The sequence below is a fragment of the Rhyacophila brunnea genome, unplaced genomic scaffold, assembly GCF_057557595.1.
Source record: "Rhyacophila brunnea isolate RB1 unplaced genomic scaffold, BYU_Rbru_1.0 scaffold_4, whole genome shotgun sequence".
Classification (NCBI taxonomy): domain Eukaryota; kingdom Metazoa; phylum Arthropoda; class Insecta; order Trichoptera; family Rhyacophilidae; genus Rhyacophila; species Rhyacophila brunnea.
The window spans coordinates 31,272,047-31,288,135 of record NW_028233068.1 but is presented as its reverse complement, the minus strand read 5'-3'; the positions used below and the strand labels follow the sequence as shown (position 1 = coordinate 31,288,135).

The 16,089-nt window shown below is 34.4% G+C and overlaps 1 protein-coding gene across 2 annotated transcripts in view; it reads left to right on the top strand.

Moving 5' to 3' along the window:
* The window catches only part of LOC147067255 (aminopeptidase N-like), a 49,116-nt gene that overhangs the window by 14,812 nt on the left and 18,215 nt on the right, over positions 1 to 16,089 (top strand). Inside the window, exons 1-5 of one of the 2 annotated variants that reach the window (XM_085953807.1) lie at positions 7,519 to 7,648; positions 9,171 to 9,377; positions 11,184 to 11,467; positions 13,234 to 13,389; positions 14,924 to 15,086. In XM_085953807.1, coding sequence (XP_085809933.1) covers positions 9,198 to 9,377; positions 11,184 to 11,467; positions 13,234 to 13,389; positions 14,924 to 15,086 — 783 coding nt within the window. In that variant the 5' untranslated portion in view covers positions 7,519 to 7,648; positions 9,171 to 9,197. Of the gene's footprint in view, positions 1 to 7,518; positions 7,649 to 9,170; positions 9,378 to 11,183; positions 11,468 to 13,233; positions 13,390 to 14,923; positions 15,087 to 16,089 lie in introns of those variants that run through there. The other variant, XM_085953806.1, reaches the window with a different exon arrangement.

Here is a 16,089-nt window from a genome sequence, read left to right as displayed (position 1 = left end):
GAAGGTAATTCTAAAGATACTCATTATAAAGCTATGTCTTTGACCGCATGTTTGAACATGTACCGTTTAAAAAAAATATCGGTAAGGTTGCATAGGTGCATTTTCTTTTAATCTGATTTAAAATAAATTAAACAGGTTGGTTCTCTCGCATAAAAAAGTGCAAGATAATATTGTATAATTTCTTTATTTATTTAAGAAAACAAAACATTGTGGACATAACAAAATTAAATTCAAGACGTTCACAACATGAGATTTACATTATAACCAATATTACCCTCACAAGAGAGAAGAAGAGAATATAATACATACACAATACATAAGTACAGTTTTATACAGAAAAATAAAATTTCGAATACAAAATACATATCATGTCACCGAAAATGTATACGTCTTTGGGGAGCGCATTAAATAGTCTTGCTCCCCTCGCTAATGGTGCCTAATAGGCTTATCTCCTTGAAGTGCCTATATAATTTTTTAAAGTGCACTTTGAGTTTTAAAATACATACTCTTTGACTTATAATATGCAATTACATAAGTACCTATTTTAATTTTGTATTTTGCATTGAAATCGTATGCAAACCATTGAATCTGAACATTCAAAAAATGTATATACCTAGAGCTTTTCCTAGTGATAAAGGTAAATTAGAAAATATGATGTATATGAGTTTATCAAGAAAACTATACTTATAAAATGACTGCTTGTTTAAATCATAAATAGACTTCTTGATGTAGTAATAAACAGCACTATCTCCAAATCAATGTTATTCAAAACATTTCTATAATACATATATTATTATTTAAAAAGTTAAAATGGGATATAAAATAACTGCAACTATCTTTGTAATAATAGTTAATTCTAGTATTTACAACTAGGTGTACATAATATGTTTTAATTTTAATGACATGTCCGTGCATTACACGTAAAAGAAAACCTGTGAGTAATATTTACCGGTTGTCCCATGTTCTACAACGGTGCACTTGGGTGCACTGATTTCACATTGGTAATTGACTATCTATTACTTTAAAATTTAACTTTTAAATCAATGATTTTGCAGATTCAAGGCAGCCATACACATAGATTTATTACCAGATACGTTAATCCTAATTTATTCAAAATAAAAAGTGAGTACCCCACCGCTGATTGATTGCCTTCGAATAAATTATTGTATTGAAAATCTGCTGTTTTGCAAGATTGGGTCATTGAAATTCTGCATTCACTTATTTAAATTATTTCCACAATATATAATCATAGATTTTCATTTGCATAATGTCATAATATTTATCATAATACATTTTAATATTTTGTAATGGTGAGATTTTTTATTCATCTCTTTCTATATGGCATACTAGGATACTTTTTAAAGAGTTTCCCAACTGTTTAAAAATTTGTAACTTTTTTGTGTTAAATTATTTTCTCAGTTATGAAACATTTTTTGAAGATTTATAATGGCTATTTACAATTTGCAACAACGGATCAATATTATAAATGTTTTTAACGGTCTGTTACCTCTTTTTAAAAATCTAAATTGTTATGTCAGAAGACCTCGAAGAAGTGCTAGCATGATTAAAAACTAATGCCTAAAATTATATAGGCCCAAATGTGTGGGTCTAGTCCTGTTCCATTGCCACGTTTAAAGTCATCGGACTTTTCTTCCGTGTGAATAATCCCAAATCTGCGGACTTATAAGACCCCAGACAAAGTTCGTTCTATTTCAAACATGTTTGATATTTTACTCGCCAGGATTCGTCTGTCAACCACTACGTGAATTCCAGAAACATTACGAAAACGCTCTAAAAAGAGTCGATATTAATTTTCAGCAAGAAAATTGAAAGCATGTCAGGGATGTACCATTTAATACATTGTCGTTTGCATAAGTTATTTTTGTTTTCCATTCATCAATCACAGTTGGACTACTCTGTATGTACTTCCTATAAACAGGCATTAAGCCAGTTGGGCATAATCAGGCCTGAAACGATTAACGAAAGGATAAACTATGGGTCAAGATTTAATATTCTCATGGGGAGAAGCGATTCGCACCTCTGAGACTATGTTCAGAAGGAAATTATACACGTAGCCGTACAATAGATAAAAGTGAAGATGGGACCTGCATAATATGTACTTGTATTTGAGGAGGAGTAAAGGAATGTAAAATCGTAAAGTTCTTTAATAACAGAATTGGAGAGAGAATCTGAACAACATATCACTCACTCAGAGGAGAAGCAGGCTTTTATGAAAACGGGTTGCGACAAGGTCAAAGCGAATGGTAAAGCAATAAATTAAGTTAGCTATTTTTTTATGCAACGAATAATTCACAAGATTTAATTCTTCTTCTTATTGTGCCATCCCCTAGCGGAGGTCGGCCACCATCAAGGCGATCTTATCTTTGTCGTCTGCTACCCGGAACAGTTCAGTGGAGCTGCACTCGTACCAATCACGGAGGTTCTTAAGCCACGAAATGCGGCGCCGTCCTCTGCTACGCTTCCCATTGATCTTTCCTTGAATGACAAGTTGGGGAATGCTGTATTTTTGTCCTCTCATAATGTGGCCGAGGTACTGTAGTTTCCTGGTTTTGATACTACGTAGAACTTCTCGGTCCTTCCCCATTCGATTGAGAACTTCAACATTTGTCACCCGGTCAGTCCAAGGAATTTTGAGGATGCGCCTATACAGCCACATCTCGAAAGCTTCAAGTCTCCGTGACATCTCTTGGTTTAGCGTCCATACTTCCATACCATAGAAAAGAATTGAGAGAACATAACAACGTACCATACGCAGTCTCAAGTTAAGATCTCGATTGCTAAGGAGGCGTCTCATTTTGAGAAAGGCGCTCCTTGCGATCTCAATTCTAGTTTTTATTTCCTGAGACTGGTCCCATTTCTCATTGACCCATGTACCTAAACATTTATAATGGGTCACACGTTCGATTGGTTCGTTGTTAATGACAAAATTTGTGTTGGTGTCTGGTGTCGCTATTTTTGATACTAGTAATAGTTTTGTTTTCTTGAGGTTCATTTTTAAACCATAAGAATTACTGACCTCATTAACCTTTTCTACCAGTTGATGTAAACTCTTTAAGCTATCATCAATCAGCACAGTATCGTCGGCATATCGTATATTGTTAATATGTTTGCCATTAACCAAAATACCCACCGATTCACCTTGTAAGGCTTCTTTGAAAATAGCTTCTGAGTACATGTTAAATAGCAGAGGTGACAATATAGACCCCTGTCTTACACCGCGACGAATTTTTACCTCTCCACTGATTTCGTTTTCAATCTTGATATTCGCTGTTTGATTCCAATATAAGTTAGCTATCAGTTGAATGTATCTTGCATCGATGCCTTTCTCCTGTAAGAGTTCGAGAAGTTTAGGATGCCTAACAGTATCGAATGCTTTCTCGTAATCGATGAAACACATATAAACATCAACATTAACATCTAGGCATCTTTGCACTAGAACATTCAAGCTGAAAAGTGCTTCGCGAGTGCTCAAACCACTTCTGAAGGCAAATTGTGTGTCATCCATGTCTTTTTCGCATTTTCGAAAAATCCTATTATGGATGATTTTTAATAACACTTTTAACATGTGGCTTATCAAACTTATTGTTCTAAACTCGCAAAAAACAATCAAAGCCATTAAAGCCGTTGCGACCATGCCTTCAGTTATCTAAATGTAAGCTGTACCGAAGTTTATCCTCTCCACCTTACATCAGTACTGGTAATTGCTGCTGCCCAATACCAGGGATATTTATTGACTTCCCAGTCTAGATCCGCTGTGTTCTGCGATACCAGGGTCACCTCTAGGAGGATGTGGTGCTGGCACCACGCACATACGGTCTCGGTAATGGAGAGGCTAATGATCTGTTTTAGATCTATATTACGCATCCACTTGCCTTGTAGGACAGCGAGGACCATTGTCTGGTTTACTCAGAACAAAGGTACTACCTCTGCAATCCAACTTAACCCCGATTTTAATTAAGAATGTAAAATTCATTTTGTTGAACAAATAGAAAAAAATCTTTTTTGAAAAAAGTACGACATCCAGCAAAAATCGAACCTGCGTCTCTTGAGATTCGCGCCCATGCACATCGACCACAATGCTATAGGTAGAAGTATTTTCAAACACTTAGTAAACAAGAAGAAAATTAATATACGAGTAAATAATAACAGATTTGCCTATTTGCTATACATACGGATAGAGAAAGAATTCTAAATAAAACTACATAGTTTGTTACCATTACATAATATGTGCGATATTATGTATTTTGAGCGGTTATTAGAGATTATGATCGAGATTTATCGAAAAATAACGACAACATTGGATTGTCATTTCTCTAGAAATTATGAATGTAAATCTTGATATCGGGATAACGGAATACTTAATTAGATTTGAGAAGCAGCGTTGGCAACTTAGCCATTTCTTGGATTTTTTCACTGGAAGAGCTAACGACTTTCATTGTAAATACAAATTTATTTTCCTCAGACGATTTAAATAAGAAAAAATCTCTCGACTTGAATTCAATAGTTCTCGAGAATCGAAAAATCACAAGCTCTAGTAATGATACGATGACACGTTCTCTTTGTATAATAACAAACATTGCATATAAATGGGGGGCACCGAGGAAATATATTACATTTCTGTAAATCTATGATAATTTTTTGTCATGTAAACTTAAAAATCTTCGTTATCCATGGTCTAGTGGAGCATAATGACGCTATATGACACAGTTGTAGTAATTTAGTATCATATCATGAGTTTCGCATTTTAATTACAAAAATGTTGTGAACCGTGACGTGACTATCACGGCTCATAGTGGAAATACGCGCTGATAGTATGATTTTAATCAAATTTGAAATTAATTATCATTCAAATATACACATTTTCGAATAGGAGTCCAAACTAAAACGAATCGTAACCTGACGATAAACATGTTCGGTATAACAATACAATAAATGTCTATAATTGATGATTTTGATAAACATCATTATAAAAATTCCTGTATGTATAAGCAGTGGCATTCCCTTTTATCATTTTTAAACATCAATAAATGATCCATACTAATAATTATGGTTTGCATTCCGGTAATCCTGAATCTTGGGATCTCATAAAAATTAGTATGTCCAAATTCTGGAATTAAAATAACTGAGATTCCGTCATTTCAGAATTATTATGTGTTTTTAGATTAGATTAAAAAGCAACGTGAAATGAAAATCAAAGTAATGATAATATCTTAAAATTTAAAAAAAATACGAAAATTACTCAATTTCTCAATGGAAAAGGGTCGATCAACAATTCTCTTAAAACAATTTACACCACTTAGGTGACATTGGAGAAATATTCCTGGGGATTTATTACAGCGCTCGGAATGGAAATTTTTACGAACTGAAGCGCTAAATAATTTTCCGAAAATATTAAGATAGTTATCTAATTTTATGTTAATTTTATAACAATAAGGGTGTTGGATTTTTCGTTATATGAGCTCAGATGGCTAAAATATTTTTCCACGAGATGGAGCGGATTTTTTTCGATTTCATGAACCGGACGGCGCTCCGGTGCGTTCCGGTCCATTTCGAGTCCTGGATTTATAAAAAAATAAATACATTACTAAATCGCGGGATTATAAATTCACTTTGGGATTTCAATCCCGGATTCAGCAGTGTTCATCGCAATTAATTATTAATTGTGAAAATCCCCACCAAACATCGAGTCGTTGTGGATGCTCTGATACTAAGACTTTTGTGGACACGTTTGAATGTTCAGCACCCTGAATGCTACAGTTTTAATTCACATAGTTATATTATTGTTTATTAAAAACCTGCTAAGCTGTACTAATTGTATTAATCACTGATTGTAGTAAAAAACAATATATCTGTGATGAATGATCACAGAATTGTTTTACAACCTAACGACAAATTTCTGCAATGTTGGATTAGATTAATATTTCTGTTCGTACGTGACGTTCATTCTACAAAATTTTAACGCGTTCTTGTAAACTGTGAATAGTTACCATACGTCCCGGTGTGGCCGATATTATCCCAGTTATTTATCTAGAATCATATTTTAAGACGACAATACCGAACTTGTGGACCAAATTTAAAATGTACCTAAGTAGCATATTAGGTAGGTAATGAAAATGCCGATAAATTCAAATCAAACTCGATCACCCAAATTGTGCTAAAGAGAAAGGTGCTTTGGAGATGTGGTGCTAAGAATCCCCTGTGCGGCCAACCGCGCCACCAACTCTATCAAGGTAGATCTGCCTATCCGTTATAGTATCTGGGCGTTATACGTTTGAACAGTGAAATCGTATGCAGGAGTCGTCGGCAATCTAAAAAAAATGCGGCGTCGAAGATTTTTTCATATAGTTGTTTAGTTTTAGCTTTGATTTTCGTATGATATAACATTTATTAATTAGAATCATTTATTTTTGTTAGTTCACCGTGCTCATCCCATGGGCACGTTTTTATTAGGAACTATCTGTAAGCTCGGGCAAAGCACACTTGAATGGGTGTCGTCGTCAGTCTTTGGTATCCTCTTGAGACATTCCCAGGTGTAAAAAAACTACTGATGCTTTACATCCAAACGTAGACCCACGTGATACGCTCGATTAAGACGTGTTGCGGGTCAGGTTGGTTTAGAGGGTCTATGTTTGTGTTGCAGGGGACTCAATATTTTCGGAGATACTGATGGTGACTAGCAAAGTCGAAAGAAAAAGTGTAAGTGATAGTTGATACTACGGGCGTCCTTCTCTCATTAACATTCAGAGCTACTAATTTCAGTAAAATAGTGGTGGTAGTAAGTACTGCTGCGGGTCGCAACGTTCAAATGCTTCTTAAAAGACAACATCATGTTGCATAAATAAAACAATAAAAGTATTGTATTTGCATTATCTATCATTTCAATGACTACACCAATTGAATGCAAGCCACTGGACATAATAATGCACATTTTAGGTCACAACATATATATATATATATATATATATAAAGTTATTTTCGAAATAATGAATGCAATTGTTGTACGACTGCATTGAAAATGGATGTAATAATACTGCTAATTTTAAAACTTTTCAGCATATATAATTAAGTTGTGTGTTGATTTGTAAAGGTTGATTGTTAGACAAATGCATACGTGATTCGATAATCACATAGGCAAATCATAGTATTAATAACATTATATACCATCTTGAATATCTAATATTTGGACGTAATTGCGTAGATAAACTTAGCGAGTAAAAACTGTCGCAAAATAATGGCGACATTCGTTAGGACTTATCACAACAATAATATAATAAGTGGCACTCGTACATCTACGTTATATTGTAAAAAGGGATATAATAGAAGAATAGTTGAATAGTACCAAACATTTTCCACACACACTAACGTAAACACAATTATTACAAATAATAATATTTATACTTTCTAGGAATCGCGCAGATAAAACACGCGACTGGACACTAGGATTATCTTTGAAATCAATTTGTTGATCTCGATTTAATTGATTCTTTATACTATAATGATTTTATTTGAAAGTGTATGAGAATCGAATCCAAATCGTTATTAATTTTTAAATTTTGGTCTTTTGGAATATCCCTGTGCACTACAAGCTTTATGAATTACTATTATGTATACCAGTATACCTATGTAGGTAATTAATAAATTAAGTATTCCTGTTTTATAAAAATGTTGTTTAAGAAAGGTATATATATATTTTTTTGAAATAGATCGTAATAAAAAAATATAGGCTGATTTTATCTGAAAATTATTTTTAAATGACTACGTACAAAACATTGAAAAAATGTTTTTCAAAACAAAGTGTGTGTGTGTGTACATCAGTGGTGCACAAGCTTTTTGAAAGAATGGCCAATTTATCCATTTTCTAAATTTTCACGGGCATTTTTATCATATTCAATAAAAAATTTGGTGATGAAGTATGTACTTGTTATTTTTGGCCGCAAGAAATGCCATTTCTGGCCGCATGCGGCCCACGGGCCGCGTTTGTGCACCACTGGTGTACATAAATGAAAAAAATATGAATATTGCTTGCTTTGCAGGACGAATTGGACGGTTGCAATTTCGATAGTTTTTTCATGGGTATTCTTCTTAGGGAATGTCAGCCATGCACCCACCATTGTTGGTGATGGTGAATTTTTTTGATAAGCATTTATAATAAAATAAAATTCTTATTGCGAAATGGACGCCTACTGCTCCCGTAGGATAGACCAGCCACGGTATTGCACACATTATCTTATGTCTTTGGTGTAAAAGTAATATATTGCAAGTGTACACACGACATGTGGTGAAAATCAGGATTGCCTTGCGATTAGATTTTTAAAAAAATGTTTATTATTTTATGAACATCCTGTTTACATACATACAAATTCCCAACTACATAGGTACTTACTAATTATTATTTAGTTACATAATATTGTAAGATCCTTTTTTACTTACAATAATGATGGTACCTATTAAAACGGTGGCCACGCGGCTTAAGCGTTGGACTATCACGCCGTGGGTCCCAGGTTCGAATCCTGGGTCTGGCAAGTACACATATTGTTTTTCAATTTGTGTGTAAGTCAGGGTTTGGACCTAATAAGTTGAGCAAGTGGCTGACATCAATTTCTCGTAAAAACAAAATCTGTTAATACAAACCTCTATCCTGTGGAGACCCATATGATCCTATTAGGATCGGACATGGTTGGAAACATTAAAACTATTTCATAGATAACAAGTCATGTCTGATTGTATAATGTTATTATTATGACAATGCCAGAGATGGTGAATCTTCTTCCAGATTCCAGATTTGTCTATGAAGATCGCTGAAGGCGACTTATATTTTTGAATGCAAAAAAATATACTTAGAAGTCATTTGAGAGTTTGTATGTAAATCCTTGCGTAAGGGTGTTCACCTACAAGTTATTCTGAGCTGTTGCATCCACACGTGGTTATGGAATGCGTGTGATGTAACGGTCATAATATTATTAGGACCGTTAATGTCCGTTTACATCGTCCGCGCTGTATTGACTTTTAGACAATATGTCGAAACTCGAAAACTTTCCCTCTGTGTGCGCGCCTGGTGACAACCTCAAAAACCTAATACGATAACAAACAACCGCGGAAGTCTCCAACAATATATTGTGTTAATTAATTGATTTATCTTTTTTTTTCAGAAACCAGAGGCTCTCAACAGTATTACGATGGTGACCAGAAATTGTTTCCTGTGCGTTTTAGCGCTAGGATTCGTATTAAATGTATCAAGCGAAACACCACAGTACAGGCTTCCAAAAAATGTTGTACCCAAACATTATGACCTTCAAATTCTTTCACATTTGGGTGATAAGAGCAACTTTACATTTAATGGATTGGTTAAGATACAGGTAAATGATTTTGCACATATTACGCATTATCACCTACACAAGATACGATTTGTGAAATCAGTTTGGACAATATTTCTGCACCTATATCAGTAGGCACATAATATTGTGCATTCTTAAATAGTCAAATATTTCAATATTATAGTTAAATATTATAGTTAAATGACACCATTCTAATTATTGGTATGATTTGAATGTTGGTAGGTACCTAAGTACGTATGAACCACAGAACAAGATAGACAAGCGAAAGTCTGCCGCCATGGACCAAGAGTTTTAATGCAGGCTCTTTTATGACTTAATGAGAATCCGCCAATTTGTCCGCACGAATGTCCTCAAATATTACCAATATTTAGTACATATGCGTTTTGTTTACTTGTCAAATTTTAATGCATAATTATTATTATAATATAGAGATAAATGAATATTGAAAAATTATCAATACCTGTTTTATATTCCCGTAAAAATCATTAATTTGACTCTTGATACTTACCTATGTATCTTACTGATACTAAGTAAAGAAAATGCTATACAATATGTGGTGAATTTTTCACTGTCGCAATTCGCAACTAGAGATTCCAATCCCGGGATCCCGAGCTATTTTCGATACCTATGAATCCCGTGATTGATAAACATAATCCCGATACTTTCGGACAACAGAAAAATACTTTTAATAACAAATAACTACATTAGAAATAAACTGAGTCTGAATGAAGTTTGATTTATACCCGTGTGTAAGTTACCGATTCATTTTATTTTTTCACATAAATTAATAAAAATGAGAAAGATTGGAAAAACAATGCTTCTTACTATTAACAAAGTAATTCCACCATGATCTAATACGTTTAACGACAGTTTCATATTTGGCTGACTAATTAGATTTATGAAGCGGAAAGTCCATAAGTACCTACACCATGATTTGCTTTACTATTTTAAATCTCGCTAACCCATTCATTAAGTTTTTACTATCAGAAGCAGCAATCTCATATTAAATTCACATTATTATTTATATTACAATATTATTTACTCCATTAAACTTATGTATTTCCAAGATTGAACGTATACAATATTAACAATAAATGTCTTAAATAGTATAAAAATTATACTAGATTTATTTTTGACCGATTTTATCAATGTTATTTGTAAATATAAAAATTTTATATCAACAATGGAAAAAATGCCAATCCCGGGATTGTCAAATTGTAATCCCGAAATCCCGGGATCAGAATTTTGGCTCGGGATTGGATTCCCTACTCGCAACCAAGGCCTGAACAAAAACTAACTATGAGTGCGAGTGAGCAAGCATTTGGCATAATCTCCGCAATATGCGTTGGAGTAAGATAGAAGACATATGAATAAACGACTTAGTGAAACCGGTAAATATTAGTTTGACTAATGAGCTGAAGCCAAAACCGGGAAATCGTGTTGCTGAAATATATAGATTTTTTGTGCTAAATATAAAGGTCAATATTTTTAGGTGTGTTTAAATGTGGTAGCAAATTATGGTTCTACTGTACATCACACGCGGCGAAAACGGCGTCATATGTCCATATAATATGCTCTCGCTTTAGTATTATTGCTCTGAGTTCGTAAAATATTTTTTTTTGCTCCATGAGTGGGCGTATTTTCATTACACCAACCGTGTGCGCAGATTAGTTTCTCCTTTTAATTTTGCTATTACCTACGCACCCTGTATAGCAAAGTGGGGTTGAATCTTTGTGTGATAAATGCACTATAACAATAATATTTTTTTCAGTCCGCCTCTATATTTCTATAAACATTTGTGATACTTAATATTTTTTTGCATTTCAGCTCAGTGTATTGAAGGATACAAAAAGCATCACTCTTATGTCGAAAAATCTCGTGATACGCGAGAAAGACGTCAAGATTAAGTGTTTGGATGAATCAGAAAAAAAAATCAATGTCCATAATGTGACATATGATATTCCCGTGGACTTTCTCACCTTCACTTTCGACAGTAGTCTCACAAAATCCCACTCCTACCAACTGACCATTCCCTTCGACGGGGTCATTTCGGAGTCACTCGTCGGTTACTACAGAAGTAGCTACAAGAACCACCAAACAGGCAAAAACGAGTAAGAAATCATGTTTCTTCAAATAGGTTGAAGACAGTCCAACTTCTTTGGACTCAGCCAGAGTGAACGCGCGGGCAGCGGCGCGTGAAACTCAAACGTATAACCGTGTGCCCAAAAAAAAAAAGATACAGTCTACGAACATTTCACACACGGTTATAATATGTTTGAGTTTCACACGCCGCTGCCGCCCCGCCGCCCGCTCGAACACTGTGTCCTAGCACTTTGTCCCTATTTGTTAGATAACTACAGTTACGACCAATGCGTGCGCGTGAACATTTTTAAGAGTTTGTCCGCACAACTGTTTCCAATTTCCATACCAAATGTGTGTGGTTTGTATATATAAAAAAACTAAACAATGACCCAATTATTAGATCGGGCGGCATAATAATTTGACGAGTTCATTTATCTACTTACACAAAAAAATAATGAACATTTTCGCATATATTATTTTGTAGAGAATTTACTGCTCATGCAAGTTTATGCTCCGCACACACAATGTAACAATTATTAATTAAAGGGCACCTTCCACACTACCGTAATATTATGAGTATGCATCATAATAATTATGTACCTACTTATTACGCATTAACTACCTACCTATATAACACTTTTTTTTTTTTAATTTTCTAAATAAAATTTTGTACTTAGCCACCGCGAGATAACGTATTTTGTAGCAACTTGTGGTAAGTGTAAGTTGGCAAAATCCTTACTAACAATTACTGGGCTGGCGGTTCACGTAGTAAAATGTACTAGGTAGGTACTGGGTTCTCATTTCTCATACCAGGGGTTCAGGGTCAGATTAATGTTCAGAAGTAGGCATATATTATGTGAAATTTTCAAGCCTGGATGTTTCAGTGATGTGTCCCTAATATGGAGGTAATAGGTACTCCCGATGCAATGGTACCTAGTACAACATAACACAGTAATGTACCTAACGTACATAATGTAATGTATAACATTGCTGTGTTATTTTGTACTAGGTACCATTGCATCGGGAGTACCTATTACCTACCTCCAAATTAGTGAAACGCATCACTGAAACATCCAGGCTTGAAAAATTCATATTTATACCTACATCTGAACATTAATCTGACCCTGAATTCCTGTATGAGAAATGAGAACCCAGTACCTACCTTGTACATTTTACTACGTGAGCCGCCAGCTCAGTAATTGTTAGTAAGGATTTTGCCAACAGAGCAAAATTTATAACCAAATTACCAACATTAATATTTTTTTTCGTAATAGTAAATGTATTTATTATTATGACGGTATATAAATATTACAATATATCACATTAATATTCTGCAAGCATTAGTGACTATAATATTATTGCACGATGTTACCGGTTTGATGAACTTATGAGTATTATTATGTCTGCCTCAAGCGGCCCGCACAATATTATGGTTACTCATACGACTACGAATAACACTCTTAATGATGAGTACCCTATCTTTTCTTGAGGGCCAAATGAAATACTGAAAGGTTTTAGGGGACTGCATTTATATAAGTACCTACAATATAATATAATACATTCTTCGCATAACTTTATTATCCAAAACAAAAGAGTGAATGATGACCACAAATAATAGAACAGTAGAACCTGCGGAACAGCATAAACTTTAAGAGGTTCCCGTTTGGGGTTTCGGTTTTCATTTTCAGCTCTGGTCATAAACGAAGAGATCGGTTTATGCATGTGTTTCATCCAAACAAATAATTAGGTGTTTAAACTCGTAAATATCGTTGATAGTATGATGTTCTTTTATTAGATGGATTGCTGTGACCCAATTCGAGCCAACATACGCTCGAAGGGCCTTCCCCTGCTTCGACGAGCCAGACATGAAAGCCACCTTCTCTATTACCCTTGGTAGGAAAGACGGACTCAACTCCATCAGTAATATGCCCTTGCTTGAAACTGTCCCTATGTAAGTACTAACACAAAATCTTATTTAAATTATACTAGGTACATTCACAAAGAAATGAGTAGATATGTATGTGTATATATTTTAATAATAAATTGGTAGGTAGGTATACGAAAATATTGCGTTTCAATCCTGGATAGAATTTTCAATCATATCTCAGGCTTATGTTATTAGTAGTTATATTTACTAGTAAGTACCGCTTCAATCGTCTGCCAAATCAAATACTATGATATATTCGCAACGATTATCCAGATAAACAAAGTAACTCACGAAAAAGTATTGTGAAGTCTACGTTAGCTGAGATATGGACCCTGTGATGAAGTGATTGTCAGAAACTGTAGGTGTTTGAGCGTATCCAGAAAGAATCTTGCAGTGACGTCCCGTGGAGGTAGGCAGATTGAGCGTCGCCTGAGGGCGGCAGTTACTCGAAGGGCGGCAAATCGAGGAAAATCATTTGGTATATGTTGTAGAAATAGCTAGTGCTTACTTACTTAATAACAAAAATATCTTTCCTTCAAAAAACTCAGCTCACTGGTTGGAAACAAAATGTATTAATTAACATAAAAGGTTTAACAGGGCTGTAATTTTTTGTCGGGTTCGCGATGTCTAGTTTACTCCCGTTGCCCTTCGACGTTCTTGGTGACCAGAAATGACACAAGCACGGATGATAAAAAATATTGTAAAAAAATGGGACGGCATTATGGAACTGCCCAGGGGCGGCATTTTGTCTAGGGACGTTACTGGAGTCTTGGCCCTTGGGTTAATTTGTGAAAGTGGAGTATGGCGGCGCCAATCTAATCACATATTTATAAAGATACTGCTGTATGGGCCACATAGAAACTTCATCGTCGAAGGGATTAATATCGATAACGCTGGAAGGATAATAACACGCCTGGAGATCCCCACAAAGAACAAATTTCTTTTAAACATACTAGATTAAAAAGAAAAAATAGTTATAATTAATTACATAAATAACATGAAAGAGTATTAAAAAACTTCATTCGGGCTAGCAGAACGTTGGCAATGTCTGAGTCCTCTTTGGAAAAATTGCGAGATTGACTTTTTTTATCTTACTTTTTAGCTCGATCTCTATTGAAATATATTTTCTTCGACATCTTTGAATTATTAATCAATACGAAAAACATTAAAACATTCATTAAATTACGATAAATTTTAATTTATAAATCCATTCTATAATAATATATGGTTATCATTAAAAATTTGTTTATTAAACTCTTTCCAAGGTCTCAAAAAGAGTTTTGAAGAGTCATAGTTTTAATGTATTTTATATTTAATTTTAAGAACATCGATAAGTACAACATAATATCCCTTTTATCGAATCTAGATCGTTATGGTTACACTATTAAACCTTGATTTGATGTAAAAAGATTATGAATAATTATTAATTAAAAAGAAACAGAATGGGTAAATTATCAATACATTGTATTAAATTACAAGCTTCATGTTCTGCAGCTGGATGCTTCTAGTAGCCAGAGAATTAGGCATTATTTATATACGATTTGTGTTGTTATTTCAGCGAGGGTTCACCAGGGTGGTATTGGGACAAGTTCGAGAAGTCTGTTCCTATGTCAACCTACCTCGTAGCGTACATTGTCTCACAGCTGGATCACAAGGAGTCACCTAAAAATAGTTCCTCTGCTCAATTCAGAATCTGGGCCAGAAAGGATGCCATAAATCAGGTAATAAAGGCCTTTCTCAAAAAAACTTTCATCAATTATTCAATGCATGCCAGAGCTGTAATTTTGAGTCAAAGGATTTGTGAATTTCTTTATAATGTTATTAATACCTACCTAATTTATTCAAATCTACGTACCTACCTATTTATTTTTTATTAGTCATAAGCTAAATGACGGCCACGATGACAGACTGGTTACCGCGTCGGCTTATAATATCGTGGGTCTAATCTTGTCTGACAAATTCATATGTTGTTTTTCAATATGTTTGGACGATAGTAGATATGGACCTAATAGGTTGAACAAGTGGCTAACTTCCATTTCTTGTAAAAACAAAAATCTGTTGTCACAATCTCCACTCAGTGAAGGCCATGATCTTCTTAGGATCGGACATGGTAAAAAAAATGAAGGTATATTAATAAATTGGTTCTAATGCAAGAAACAGATTGTAATCGCGTCACGTGACTCGTAAATGTGTAAATTTACAGATATATATAAGTATAGGTATACTATATATACGAGACTGGTGGTGCAGTGTAATACGAGTGAGGTGACTTCAGTATGGTTTTGATACAATATTTAGAGTACGTACCAAGTAAAACGACATTGCACACCTTCTGCCCGTAAAACCACAAGCTTGCCGTGAACTCATGTGTGCTCACGTGACGTGATGATAGTCTGTTTCTGCCATTAGAATCGCATTGCCCGAAAATAAAACTTTAGATATAAGTCCTTCAAATGGTTGCTCAACATAGTGAACTATCCAGATTTGCATGACAATTTGGGGTATGCGAGTTATTTGATCATGGATGTTATAGACTTACTATTTATTATAATATTTTCTTTCATGTACATGTATACTCCCGAGTCCCGACCAATACTTCCCTACTTAGGACTGCATACGCTGCTATGAAAGCGCAGCAATGGTGATATTAGTATGTTGATTGTAGAATCATAAAATCGGACATCAATACAAAAGGAAGTTTTAAAAAAATATAACAATTAAAAT